This window comes from Stenella coeruleoalba (assembly GCF_951394435.1).
Source record: "Stenella coeruleoalba genome assembly, chromosome: 8".
NCBI classification, from domain to species: Eukaryota; Metazoa; Chordata; class Mammalia; order Artiodactyla; family Delphinidae; genus Stenella; species Stenella coeruleoalba.
The window spans coordinates 95,812,769-95,826,030 of record NC_137154.1 but is presented as its reverse complement, the minus strand read 5'-3'; the positions used below and the strand labels follow the sequence as shown (position 1 = coordinate 95,826,030).

General features: G+C 46.0%; 1 protein-coding gene across 1 annotated transcript in view; it reads right to left on the bottom strand.

Annotated features, from left to right (window-relative positions):
- POU2F3 (POU class 2 homeobox 3) overlaps positions 1-13,262 on the bottom strand; it is a gene marked incomplete at both ends in the record, with an annotated part of 78,873 nt that overhangs the window by 45,604 nt on the left and 20,007 nt on the right. The window contains one exon of the mRNA XM_079929392.1: positions 3,209-3,243. Coding sequence (XP_079785518.1) covers positions 3,209-3,243 — 35 coding nt within the window. The remainder of the gene's footprint in view (positions 1-3,208; positions 3,244-13,262) is intronic.

The following is a 13,262-nucleotide window of genomic DNA, read 5'->3' as shown; positions in this document are numbered from 1 at the left end:
AAGGGCCTGAGAAATCCTGGCGCCCACCTGCAGGCCCACAAGTGAACTGGTGAGAATGTGAGGGTGTGGGCCTTGGTATCTGAGGCATCCGAGAGACAGTGAGAGGGAGCGAGGAGGGCCTTGGGGAGGGCGTGGACATGTGTGCTTGTGCACAGAGAAGAGCTCCAGTCTAAGTGTGTAAATGAGCGTGACCAGCTGAGCCTCTCTTCCTCCCAAATTCCAACCTCTTTAAAGAAAAGATCTTTGTGTCTGTTCTCGTCAGTAATGAGAAATCCAAAAACCCTTCCCAGGGGAGGGTGGAACTCCCCCCTTCCCACGAGGCTCATCGAAGGGAAGTGAACGCTAGTGAGGCCCTCCCCTGACAGAAGCCAGGAAACTTTCTCCCAACTGGTGGGGAAACCATACCCCAAAGGATGTTCAAAGGGCCGGGGCCTCTCTGTAGGCTGCTGGGGCCAGAGGGGCTGTCCCTAGCCTTGTCCTAAGCACGAGGGTTTCCCAAGCTCTAGAAAGATCACACAGGCAGCCAAACCCACCGGGCCTGTGGAGCGGGCCACCTCCGGGCTGGGCTGGTGCCACCACGTCTTGGTGTGGGATGGGCTCCTCCACGTGCATCTCGTCCAAGGGACTATGAGAGGCGGACCCTGGGCTGGGACCCTCGGAAAGCACAGGCAACAGGCCACGTCCCAACCTGCCGAGGGCTCCTTCAGGGTCACTCAGTCCTCGGGAATGTCCTCCATCCTCCTGCCCTGGAAACAAACCTGGCCAAACTATCCCTTAGCTGAGAATCTGTCTCATCTTTAAAGACCCTGAGAGAGAAGCTGATGCCACAGTCTCCCTCCCTTGGTAGCTTTTCCATTGTGTGATAAGCCACATTGGCTGCAAGTCCTTCCTCGTAGCTCACCTAGATGTGTCTTTAACTGAAGCCTACCTCTGTCTTAGGTCTTGAGGGAAGAGGGAGAGTAGCTGGCCTCCACGTGTTAGCAAACTTCCCCAATGGACACAATTGCAGAAGTTGCCTAAGAGGTTTTGGGTTAGGACTCCAGATTGTTCCTCTCCAACCGTGAAGGATGTACCCAGAGTTAAAAGCCTTTCAGGAAATGTTGGTAGGGACTTCAAATCACTCTACAGATAAAGGAGGAGAAGAACATATGTCTGAGTTTGACCTCCACCCCTGACTTGCTTCTAAACTTGGACTCTGGATATGAGTGGGAAGGACCCCTAGTGAGTATCAAATGTATCCCCAAATTGGGGCTGTCTTTCCTTCCCCCTGGCTGTCTCCTTCTCTAGCCCATTCTTCTCGGCTTGACAAACTCTACTGACTCTTCAGAGCTAGAATCAAATATCACCTCCTCCGTGAAGCCTGCCCTGAGCTACCGGGAAGAAGGAAGTATTCTCATTTCTGTTTGACACCATGCTTTTTACACGCCTTCAATAAAGCATGAATGAGATTTTATTATAATTATCCACTCAAGAGTTTCTCTCTCCCCTCCCCTCTCCCTCTCCCTCTATCTCTATCTCCCCCACTCCTCAATCTAGACTGTGAGCTCCTCCAGGGAAGAGATCATGTCTTAATTTTCTTTGTATTCCCACATCTGGCACAGTACATGTTCCCTCCCCCACCCCAAATTTATGAAATAAATTAATTTTTCAGCTGAGAAAACTCATACTAAAATTATTAAGTGACTTGACCAAACTTATACAGCTAGCTGGTGGCCCAAACAGGACCCAAACCCAGGCTTTCTGACTTTGTTTCTAATTCTCACGTCTCTGCCTCACTCTAGGGCCCAGTGTTGCTTCCTGCTTGTCTCCAGTTTAGACTTTGTCCCCCCAATGAACCCTCCCACCATCTGCCTCTGACATCACACCTTGTCTTCGCCCTCAGCCCCCAATCTTCCCATCAGCCTCTAACTTCAATGGGAAGGTCCTCTCTTCATTCACCCTCCTCTTTACACATCCAGATCTATCCATCCTTCAATCCATCCAACACCACCTTCCCCTGCCTGAAACCCTCCCCGACTAACTTGAACTCCACCCAGCTTGTTCCTTTAAAGGCGCCCACCTTGTATCTCCATTGTCCCACTGAGCTGGGTTACACCCTCCTTCTAGAGCTCTTTTTGTCCTGGCTCCCCTGTTTTGTCCTCTATCTTCTTTTAAATCGGGAGTTCCTTTGGCTATTTACAATAGCCAGGACTTGGAAGAAACCTAAGTGTCCATCGACAGATGAATGGATAAAGAAGATGTGGCACATATATACAATGGAATACTACTCAGCCATAAAAAGAAATGAAACTGAGTTATTTGTAGTGAGGTGGATGGACCTAGAGTCTGTCATACAGAGTGAAGTAAATCAGAAAGAGAAAAACAAATATCGTATGCTAACACATATATATGGAATCTAAAAAAAAAAAAAATGGTCATGAAGAACCTAGGGGCAAGATGGGAATAAAGACGTAGACCTACCGAAAATGGACTTGAGGACACGGGGAGGGGGAAGGGTAAGCTGGGACAAAGTGAGAGAGTGGCATGGATGTATATACACTACCAAATGTAAGGTAGATAGCTAGTGGGAAGCAGCCGCATAGCACAGGGAGATCAGCTTGGTGCTTTGTGACCACCTAGAGGGGTGGGATAGGGAGGGTGGGAGAGAGGGAGACGCAAGAGGGAAGAGATATGGGGACATATGTATATGTATAACTGATTATCTTTGTTGTAAAGCAGAAACTGACACACGATTGTAAAGCAATTATACTTCAATAAAAATGTTAGAAGTAAATGAATAAATAAATAAATCAGGAGTTCCCTGAGGAACCCAACCCTCCATCTTTTGCACCTCCACAAATTCCTCTACACATAGTCAGGCCATGCAAACAGACTTGCCCAAGAGGCAACTCAAGCTGAGCTTTGATGGGAAAAGAGTTGTGGTCTTAGATTCCAGACCACATCCAGCCTACAGATAATCCTAAATAGGGCTGCGCTGTCAGTACTCTTTTGAGGACATCATGAAGAGGTGACCCCAATGTTGGATTGTGGATTGGGGGAGAGGTTGGATGCAAAAGCCCTTGAAAGACACCTTTCAATTCTGAGACCTATGAGTCTATGAATAAACACCCTCAAACTTCCCTTAATCTTCTTTGTGTCCCCACACCTAACATAGTATGAATGACCCCCAAAATTTATAGAATAAAGGTTTTCTTCTGAATGTCCTTACCTGCCTGTTGAAATCTAAGCCGTTTCGATCATTTCCTGGAAGAGATTAAAAAATAAAAAACATTAATAGCTAGCAGGATTGGAAGAGACTGAAAGTTAGTGGAAAATAGGATGTTGGGATGGGCTTATCTTTATTTTGAAAAAGAACAAAATGCCTGCCCTATGGCCAGAATCTTCTTGCTTATCCTGTTTCCTGGAAAAGTCTTTGGAAAATCTCCTTCAGGAAGGTAGGTAACCAGGGAAAGGGGAGATTGACTTGTCCAAGGTCACATAGGGTCTAACTGAGATTAGAACTTGCCACACCAGATTGCTTCTGCCAAATGCCCTCAGACAGAAGCTGTGATACATGCTGTAATGGAAAAGCAAGGAATGGCCGGCCACAAATCCTAAAGGAATTGCCCGAAGGCAGGAAGGCCTCCCGCTATCCCAGCCCTCCAGCATTGATGACACCTAAATCATGTCAGGTAGATGAGTGTCACCCCCGTTTCCACCCACCCCCAACTTTCATTCTTGGTTTTATTCATCTTTTTCCCTTTATAATAAATGTTGGGTTGAAAAAGTAAATGTGTGCTTAATAGAGAAAACTTTTTGATACAGAAAAAGTAAAAAGTAGCAGAAAAATCCATCTGCAGAGAGGCAGCTGCAATTAATATTTTTGTATATTTTATGGTCTTTTTTATGCTTGTTTTTCCTCATTGACATATATCGCTCTGTATAGATTTTTTTTTTTTACTCAATTTTTTTTTTTTTTGCTGTACGTGGGCCTCTCACTGTTGTGGCCTCTCCCGTTGCGGAGCACAGGCTCCGGACGCGCAGGCTCGGCAGCCATGGCTCACGGGCCCAGCCGCTCCGCGGCATGTGGGATCTTCCCGGACCGGGGCACGAACCCGTGTCCCCTGCATCGGCAGGCGGACTCTCAACTACTGCGCCACCAGGGAAGCCCTGTATAGATTTTTTACCCTGCATTTTCCAGTGAGCGTCATAATCTTTCTCCTACACTATTAAGGAACGTCATAAATCTTTCTCCTATGTTTGCAAAGATCATTTTTAATGGCTCCATAATATTCCATTTATGGAGATACCAAAATCTGCTTAAACATATACCTGTTATTAGGGAAATTGCTTCCATTCTTTGCTATAATTATATTTCCTATTCATACAGCTCTTCAGGGCAGGAGCTGCCAAACAATCTTCCTTTGTGCCCCATGGATTATTGGCTCTATAATGGCAAGAAAATGATATTAAATACCACCCAGAGCCTAGCACTAGGCTTAGTATATAATAGGAGCTCAAGTTATATTGGTTGAATGAATGAATAAATGAACATGTGAATGAATTCAGAACTTTCAATCAGAGAATTCTTCTGCTTTCCATCGGTTCTTCAATAGCTTTGGAATGAAGTCCAAATTTCTTAGTATAACATATAATTCCCTGTATGACCTGGTTTCTGCCTACCTTCCCTGCTTTGTCTGCTGCCTCTCATGATCTCACCTCCCTCCCTCCCATGTACCCTGTGCTCCAGACTCATGGAAAGCTCGCTCATGTCCACACGCGCCACACCTCTCCCGTTTCCACACCTCCACGCACTGTTCCCTTCCACAGAGTTGGTCCCCCTTCTCTCTGGTCCTTCAGGCTTCTCTACCAGCCGCATGGCACATGTCATGTAACTCTTTATTTGTCTGCATGCTTCTCTCTCCCTCTAGTCTCTGAATTCCCTGAAAACTAGGAGGATGACATTCATTTTTCTCCTCGATGGCCACCACAGTTCCTAACATGGGGCAGAGGCTCAAGAAACACCTGACAGATGAGTGAATGGGGTCCAGGAGAATCCTCTGGAGCCTTAACCTAAGGCCCCTTCCCTCTGCTCTGTTCTAAACAACGGGTAAGTGAAGCCCTTGCCTGTATGATTGGTTGTGAAGCGTCTCCGAGAGCAGCTGGGCCAGCAAGATGACAGCAGAAGTTGAGGGCTCCAGGATTCCGAGAAAGAGGAAATTCGTGAGACGGGAAGTCATCTTTGAATAGCAGCCTGATTTTGAGACTAACAAAGACTAAATAGATAATCTGTGAGGGGAGTTAAGATGGGAAGGGCCCACAGACTGAAAATAGCGTGTGTGTGTGTGTGTGTGTGTGTGTGTGTGTGTGTGTGTGTGTGTGTGTGTGTGTAGACTTAAAGATAAAATTGCTTTTATATTAAAAATTATTTCATGACATTGTAAAGGTGGCCTAGTAAGGAGTGATTTTAAAATTGGACCAAAAAGCAAATTCATTCATTCCACAAGTATTTGCTAAATACACTCTCTATACCAGGCACTGTTCTAGGCACTGGAAATATAATACTGGAAAAGATAGACAGAAGTCCTTGACCACACGGAGCTTCTTTTCTAGTTGAGGAGACATGAAAGGAATAAGAAAACAAATATATAATTTCATTTAGAGAGAGTTACTATGAAGAGCAATAATACATGGTCAGGGGAAGAGTGTGTCAGAGGCTGTCCATAAGCAGGGTGGTCTGGGGAAGATCACTCCAGACAGAGGGATCGGGACCTGAGGGAGGCAAGAACAGGCTTGCCTGCTGAGGAACAGTGACGAGGCCAGCAAGGCTGGAGACATGTGGATGGGTGTGACCAGGGGAAAGATGCCGTGGGTCTGGCAGGCGGGTTGTGCTGAAGACTTCAGCTTTCATGCCAAGGACGTTGGGAAGTGATCAGAGGGTTTTGAGCAGAGGAGTGACATGATTTGACTTAAGTGTTTACACCTGCGGTGATCAGCTGTAGGGATGAGCAAGGAGGAAGGGAGAACAACCAGGAGGCTATCGCAGTGGGTCAGATGAGAGGGAGCAGTGTGCAGGATAGAAGGGCAGCCGTGCAGGTAGTGAGAAGGACCTGGATTTTGAATTGATAGCTGACAGGGCCAGCTGATGGCTGCAAGGAGTGGTGCAAGGGAAGGAGAGACAGGATGATTCCTAGGGTTGGGCTTTCTCCATGGAGTGAGTGGTGGAGTCATTCCCCAAGATGGGGGTGACTCAGGGAGGAGCTGGCTGGCGGTATAAAATCAAAAGCTATGTTCTGGGACGTGTTAACTTTGAGATGCCAGTTAAAGATCCCAGGAGAGACAGGGAAAGGAGTTTGGACTCAGGCTAGGTGTCAGGTCAGAAGTACAGGGTGGGTAGTTTTCAGCTTATCGGTGGTATTTAAAGCCATAGGACTTGATGAGTTTACAAAGGAACTGAGTCCAGATGAAGGAGAGTAAAAGGGTCAAGGTTGGGAATGATGGGGAAGGGCCAGCAAAGGAGACTAAGAAAGAGTGGGCACTCAGGTAGGAGGAAGACCAGGCAGGTATGGCGTCTGGAAGGCAAGAGAAGGTGTAATATCATTACCTCCAGAAGAGGTAATAACATACATGTGAATGAGACCTAGAAAGGGGGAGAAACCTTGAGGGCCAAAACAGTCTATCCTGGAGAGGTCATCGGGATTGTGAACAATTAAGAAGTCTTTACTTTCGATATCTGCGGATGCCGTCAGAGTGTTTTTTGTGAGATCCACAAAACGCAAAAGATAAGCAAACAGCGCGCGGAGATTAATTTTAAAACCCACCAGCCAACAAGAGAACAATTTCTCTTGTCCAGGAGTTTCTCCAGGGTCTTTCTCCAGAGGTCTCTCCCCTTGAGGACGCACCTGCTGCGCCTGGAGCCTGAACATGGAGTCTCCCCTTCTCATCAAACTCATCCTGGCCTGCATCGGTATCATGACCTAGTCCTCCTGGAGTCCCAGGCTGACTGAATGGCTGGACTGGAGGGACCCAGGCCAGCCAGGCCTCCCAGGAGACAGACCCCTTTACTCTGGGGCAGCAGAGAGTGGCACTAGCTCAGCACTGGGAACTGAATAAAGGTTCAGTCCCCCAAAGTGACTTCACCTCCGATTCTGATTCCACTGCTAAGCAGGTCAGAGTATTCTCAGGAGACATGGCTTCCCCCGGCTGGGGAGAAGGAACTCAGAGCATCTGGGGGCCTAGGTGGAGACACCATGACGTAGTCTAATACAGGCGCTAGTTCATTTCTGATGACACTGTTGATTCTCTCTCCAGATCTGGCTGAGGGGAAACGGCCTCAGCCCTCATTTTAATGCTGCTTCTTCCTGCTTCTCTCCCATGTTCATGGACCTTGTTCCACCTGGCACCTCTCCCCACCCAGCCTACAGGAAAGGCCTGGGAGGCGGTGCCTGGCAACTCTGGGACAAGATCAAGCTCACTGGGGTTCTGCTGCTGCCCTAATGCTCTAGGTTGAGAGGTGACCGACAAGCCATTCCCAGGACCCAATTTATTCATTTTTGAAACAGCGAGGAGGGCACCCCTCTTTCCTAGAGAAAGAAAGGGATGCAATCACCATATTGTGGGAAATACTGGTCCACAATCACCAGAAACTTGTTTTCTACCCCTTTAAGCTGTGGTGTGCAGGAGTAGTAGGGCATACTTGAAACAGTCCTGGACTTGAAGTCTGAGAATTAGGGCTCAAGTCCTGGCTCCATCGCTCCCAAGCTGTGTGACCTTGGTCAAGACAGGAAGCTCCAGAGCGTCAGGCATCTTGATGGCAAAATAAGGTCATAGTTTCAATTCCACCCACTTCCCAGGAATACAGTAAAGCTCAACTATATGCTGGGAAGCACTCTCCAGTTGCGGGCTGGGCTCCACACGTCCCGGGCCACTCCTCCATCAGGCTGAGCCTGCTCCTTTGTCAGGGACTTTGCACACGCTGTTCCCTCTGACTAGAATGCCCTCTCTCCCTAGAATATACACATTCACCCTCCAAGACCCAACTCAGATGTCACGTCCTCCATGAAACTTATCCAAAGCAAAATGAGGGATTTCCTCCTCTACGTTTCCACCTCTCCTACTTATACCTCTTCCAGCACCTACCACATTTTTTAAACGTCAGTGTTTTGTGTGTCTGTTTCCCTCATGAAACTGGGAGCTCCTAGAGGCCAGGGTTAATACATCTTATTCATTTTTGTACCCCAAGAGCCTAAAACAGTGTTTAACACATAGTAGGAACTGAATGACTATGTGTTTAATTGATCCAAATCACTAAGAAACTGCTACAGAAACGAATCTTCTATTCAGATCTAAGACATCACAGGTGCCACCAGCTGCAGAAACCTGATCATATTCTATTATCCAAGTTCTGGCTTTGACAGATGGCAGCCACTTGCAGAAAACAAACAAAGCAGGACAGACACACAGAGGGGCCGGAGCATTATTTTCAGCATTGGAAAGATACTGAAGTCCAACCTCAGAGGGGAGCACCTTGCGGTGGTCACACAGCCTCAGAGACCTTGATTTCGGACCAAAGCTTGGATTTTGCAACTCCCATACTCACACAATTTTCGCAATAAACCCACTGCATCCCAAGTCCAACACAGAGAAGACCAAGTACTAGACTGTAATCAACAGTTTAGGCAAATAAGCAGTATTGATGCCAATCAAATCTGGAAGTGATTTAAGGCAGAGAGCGAGATTAATTCAGACAACTGGATGATGAAATCAGGATTAGAAAATATTTTGGTCGATTCTAATAAGAGGCCAAAACCAACAACATAGAATGTAACAGGAATACATCTAAGCCCTACATTTAGGTTAAAAAAGGTCAATTGTATACATAAAAGACAGAGGAGGCTGAAATTAGAAATGATTAAGGTGGTAAATTTTATGTTTAAATTTTACGTTTTATGTTTAAATTTAATATTGTATGTTTTTTACCACCCAAAAAAAGGAGAAAAAAGTAAAGAGTTTTTTACACTTAGAGAATTATGTTTTGACAACTACTCTAACCCAGAAAGCTAATTTTCTACCTCATACTGGGTAGGCAACTAAAGAAGTCAAATTGCTCAAAAGTATGCCCTACCTTTAGCCTATCTGCTACATACGATCTGGCAATCCTACTCTGGGTGTATATCCACAGGAAATGAAAACAGGGTATCAAAGAGATAGCTTCACTCCTCTGTTCACTGCAGCATTATTCACTATAGCCAACCTAAGTGTTCCTCAGTGGGTACATGGATAAAGAAAATGTTATGTATATATAACTTGTTACATGGTTACATTCAGTCATGAGAAAGAAGGAAATCCTGCCGTTTGCGACAACATGGATTGACCTTGGGGGCATTACGCTAAGTGAAATAAACCAGACCGAGAAAGACAAATACTGCAAGGTATCACATACGTGGAATCCAAAAAATAAAAATGAAAAAGAGTCAAACTCATAGAAACAGAGAGTGGAAAAGTGGTTGCCAGATGCTGGAAGGGTTCCGAAATAGGGAGAAGTTGGTAAAAGGGTACAAACTTTCAGCTATAAGATGAATCATGTCTGAAGATCTAATGTATTACATGGGGACTATAGTTGACAACACTGTACTGTATAATTAAAAGTAATTAAAATTAATTAAAATTAATTAAAATTAATTAAGATTAATTAAGAGTGGAACTTAAATGTTCTCTCTCACACATATAAAGATAAATATACAGGTGATGGATGTGTTAATTAACTAGATGGTGGGAATCCTTTCACAATGTATACACGTATCAAATCACATGATGTACATTGTAAAAATCTTACAATTTTATTTACCAGTTACACCTCAATAAAGCTTAAACAAAAGACTCTGGGCTACAATGTGAAACCTGATAAAGAGTTTTTTCAACAATACCAATAACCAACCTCAAACTAGAGCAATGGAATAACACAGCAGATACATATGGTGATTAAAACTTCAAGTGTGCATAATTTAAGATACTTGACCATCAAAATATCTATACTCTGTATTTTACATTTTCAAAGAGGTTAAATCTCCTAAAGAAATATAATATAACTCTCCCTCCCAAACAAAAACAAAAAAGTGATTCCCATTTCTGTTTATTGGCAGACAGTATCTGGAAATAAACAAACTGCAGTTCCTTGTGGGGAGGGGAAGAGAGAGGAGGCTGGCGCTAGTGAAAAAGCGCATGTGAAAAAGAAACCCAAAAAGGGAGAATTTCAGTTGACTGAAGCCAGTATTGGCCTGAGTGTACTGCACAGGTGTGGTGTAGCTGCTTAAAGAGCTAATGCTATCCTGTGCATCAGCAGGCATGCAGACCGTTGCACATCTCTGCTGAGAGCATCACGTCCAGTTCAGGGCAACATTTTTTAAAGGGACCCTGATGAACTGGGCTGCGCAACATGAGGACCAAGACGGTAAGGGGCTTAGATGTCACACCAAATGAGGAAAGGACATTTAGCCTAGAGAGGAGAACACTTACCCTTAGATGTCTTTTACATTTTAGACACACATGCTGCCATATTTAGGATTGAAATGTTATAACGTCTATAATTTACAAGAAAATATTCCAGTGACGGGAATGGCAGAAATGTGATGGTTGTTGAGAGTAGGCAATGAGTATATGGGGCTCATCATTTCAGTGTCTACCTTTGCGTGTGTTTGAAATAAAAAGTTAAAAATAAAATATTTCCCCCCCAAAAGGATGAAACCAACATGGCAAGATGTTAACAACTATTAAATCCAGGTGATGGGTATACGGCTGTTCATTAACAGCTGTTACGGCTGTTTCTTCTCTTTTCTATGTATCTGAAGTTTTTCAAAATAAAAAATTCTTAAGTAATTCAATGAGGGAACATTTGTAAGATCTTCTTGGCATAGTGCCTGGTGCATAGTAAGTGCTTCAGTAAATGTCAGTGTACTCTTCCTTCCTCCCCCAATATTGGCATGGATGTGAAACAGGCTTAGTCTGCAGCTGCAAAGACCCAGCTCCACAAAGGTCATTGGTAGAGGTTCCTGGGAAGCAGGCTTCACCTCAGTATAGGGAAGAATTTTGTAAAACATGGAATTGTCCAGCAGTGAAACCCACAGTTTCACATCAACAGGGCTCCCCATTGCTAGGAATATTCAGGCAGAGGTTGCTTATTTCAGGGATGTTATAGAAGTGGTATTTGAATTGAGGGGCAATTTGATAATATCAAGAGGAGGCTCTCGGGTGATCTCAGGGGACTGAAAATTCCTCCCATCTCTAAAGTCCTAGGATTCAATGCAGTGGATTGAAATGTACCAGGGCTTTTTCTTCCCTTCCCAGAAGCTGGTCACTGTGTAGCATTTGCAGAGGGAGGCAAGGAAGGACCAAAGAACTCTCCCCACCGTTTCCCTCTGTCCTGTTTGTTCTGCCCACAACTAAAAGATATGAACACAGAGGGCAGAGATGGGGCAGAAAGGGCTCACAAAGGAAGCTTCAGAATCCTCTCTTTGGATGTCTTGGGGCAGATGGGTAAGAACTGTGCCAAGCTGGAAGGGACACCAGCTAAGGTCTCGCCAAGCCTCTTTCGGTTCTCATGGTCTCCTGGGAATCTCTGGACCATGAAGCTTCTAGCAAGAAAGCCAGAGCGCAAACACCTTGGAACTATGGCTCACGGGGCTGGGAGGAACCTGAAGAGATGATCAGGGCGAGCGCTCTGCCTTTGGGAAAATGAAGCCTTATTACTCACCCCCATTTTACAGTGAGAAAACTGAGTCTCAACAAGGTTAAGTGATAATATGTACGAAGTAACAGAGCTTTTAAAGTATGGGCATGTGTTGGGAATGATCCTCAGGGGAAGACAAAAACCCATGTCTCCAGTCCCAACGTGGTACATCCTTCCCACGCTAGCGTTAACGCCACTGCTAGCATCTCTAAAACTCAGACAACGTCTGAGGACTCCATCCAAGCTCCAGCTAAATGGCCCAACTCCTGAATCTCCCTGGTCCCACACGGTACCCAGAACTGTTCATCTATACCAAAGAGCTCCAGACAAAGGAAGAGGCCGAGAATACAGTTCGAGGGATTTGGGTTAATTATGAAGACAACATTCCAGTTCATAGAAAATGGGATTTAGTGACCAAAAGAGGGTAAAAGGCACCTTGAATTGGTGGGGAGGCCCGGGATTCTGGATAGAATTTCCTTAGGCCAGGATGGCCGTAATACCCAATGGAGTCCCCATGAGAAAGGCCATGGATCAGTCTGTAGGAGGTGCGCAGGGGTCAAAGGCAGCTTCCGCCTCTGCCTCTCCTTCCCTGGCATCTGGTGGGCACCAGGTCAGCAGTCCGAGCCACCTGGCAAGGACCCCTGTCCGACAGTAGACAGGAGGAGCCGGCGCCAGCCCTCTGCTTTCCCACCTCTGAGCCACAGCCTCACAGGCCCGCTGATTTGCATGCGTTGGCAGCGCTGGGATGTGAGTTTGCCTGGGGAGCAATTCTCTGGGTGAGGGAGGTGGAAGCACAGGAATCCTGTTCCAGCAGGATTTTCACTCCTGCCTGGTAAACATGCAGAGAGCATTCTGCAATGCGGCCGAACCTCTCCCATTTCCGGGCTGCTTCTCTTCTCACCAGCTCCGCTCCCAGGTTAACCCAGCAAGACTTCCCCTGTCATTTTATGACCACTTGGCAAATGTGCTGCCACTTCCTGGGATAGCAATGATTAAAGCAACCAGGACCTTGGAAGCACTGCTGGGCAGGCAGCCGCCAGAGCAAACCACGAGACTTCTCAGTGAGGTCATTCAACCCAGTCAAAACACTTTTCCCCAAGACCCCACAGACACTATGCCTACCTTTTTTGTTACTTGAGATCCCTCCAAGGAACTGGGCACTGTTGCCTAATGGTCAGAGCTCTGTACAGAGAACACACTGTAAACTGAGCTTGAGGGTTACTTCAAAGGCTGTTTTATGCTGGACCTTGGGCAAGTTGCTTGACCTCCATAGCCTTCAATTTTCCTTACATGTTAAAACAAAAAATTCGGCCTATATTCCTGCCACCTGCTTCGTAGGAGCAAAGAAAATGCCCAGGAGGAAACTGAGGCTGGCCCCTGAAGCCACCTGCAGAACAGGACACAGGATGTCCTTGATGGGCTGTGGGAAGAACACCGGCATAGGGGATGGGAGATCTGAGCTTCAGGTCTCCACCAGCTGAGTGTCCCCGGCTGTGGATAGCAGATGCAAAGATGCAGTTTGTGAGCCATGCCTAGGGCAGACATCACTAATGGACCA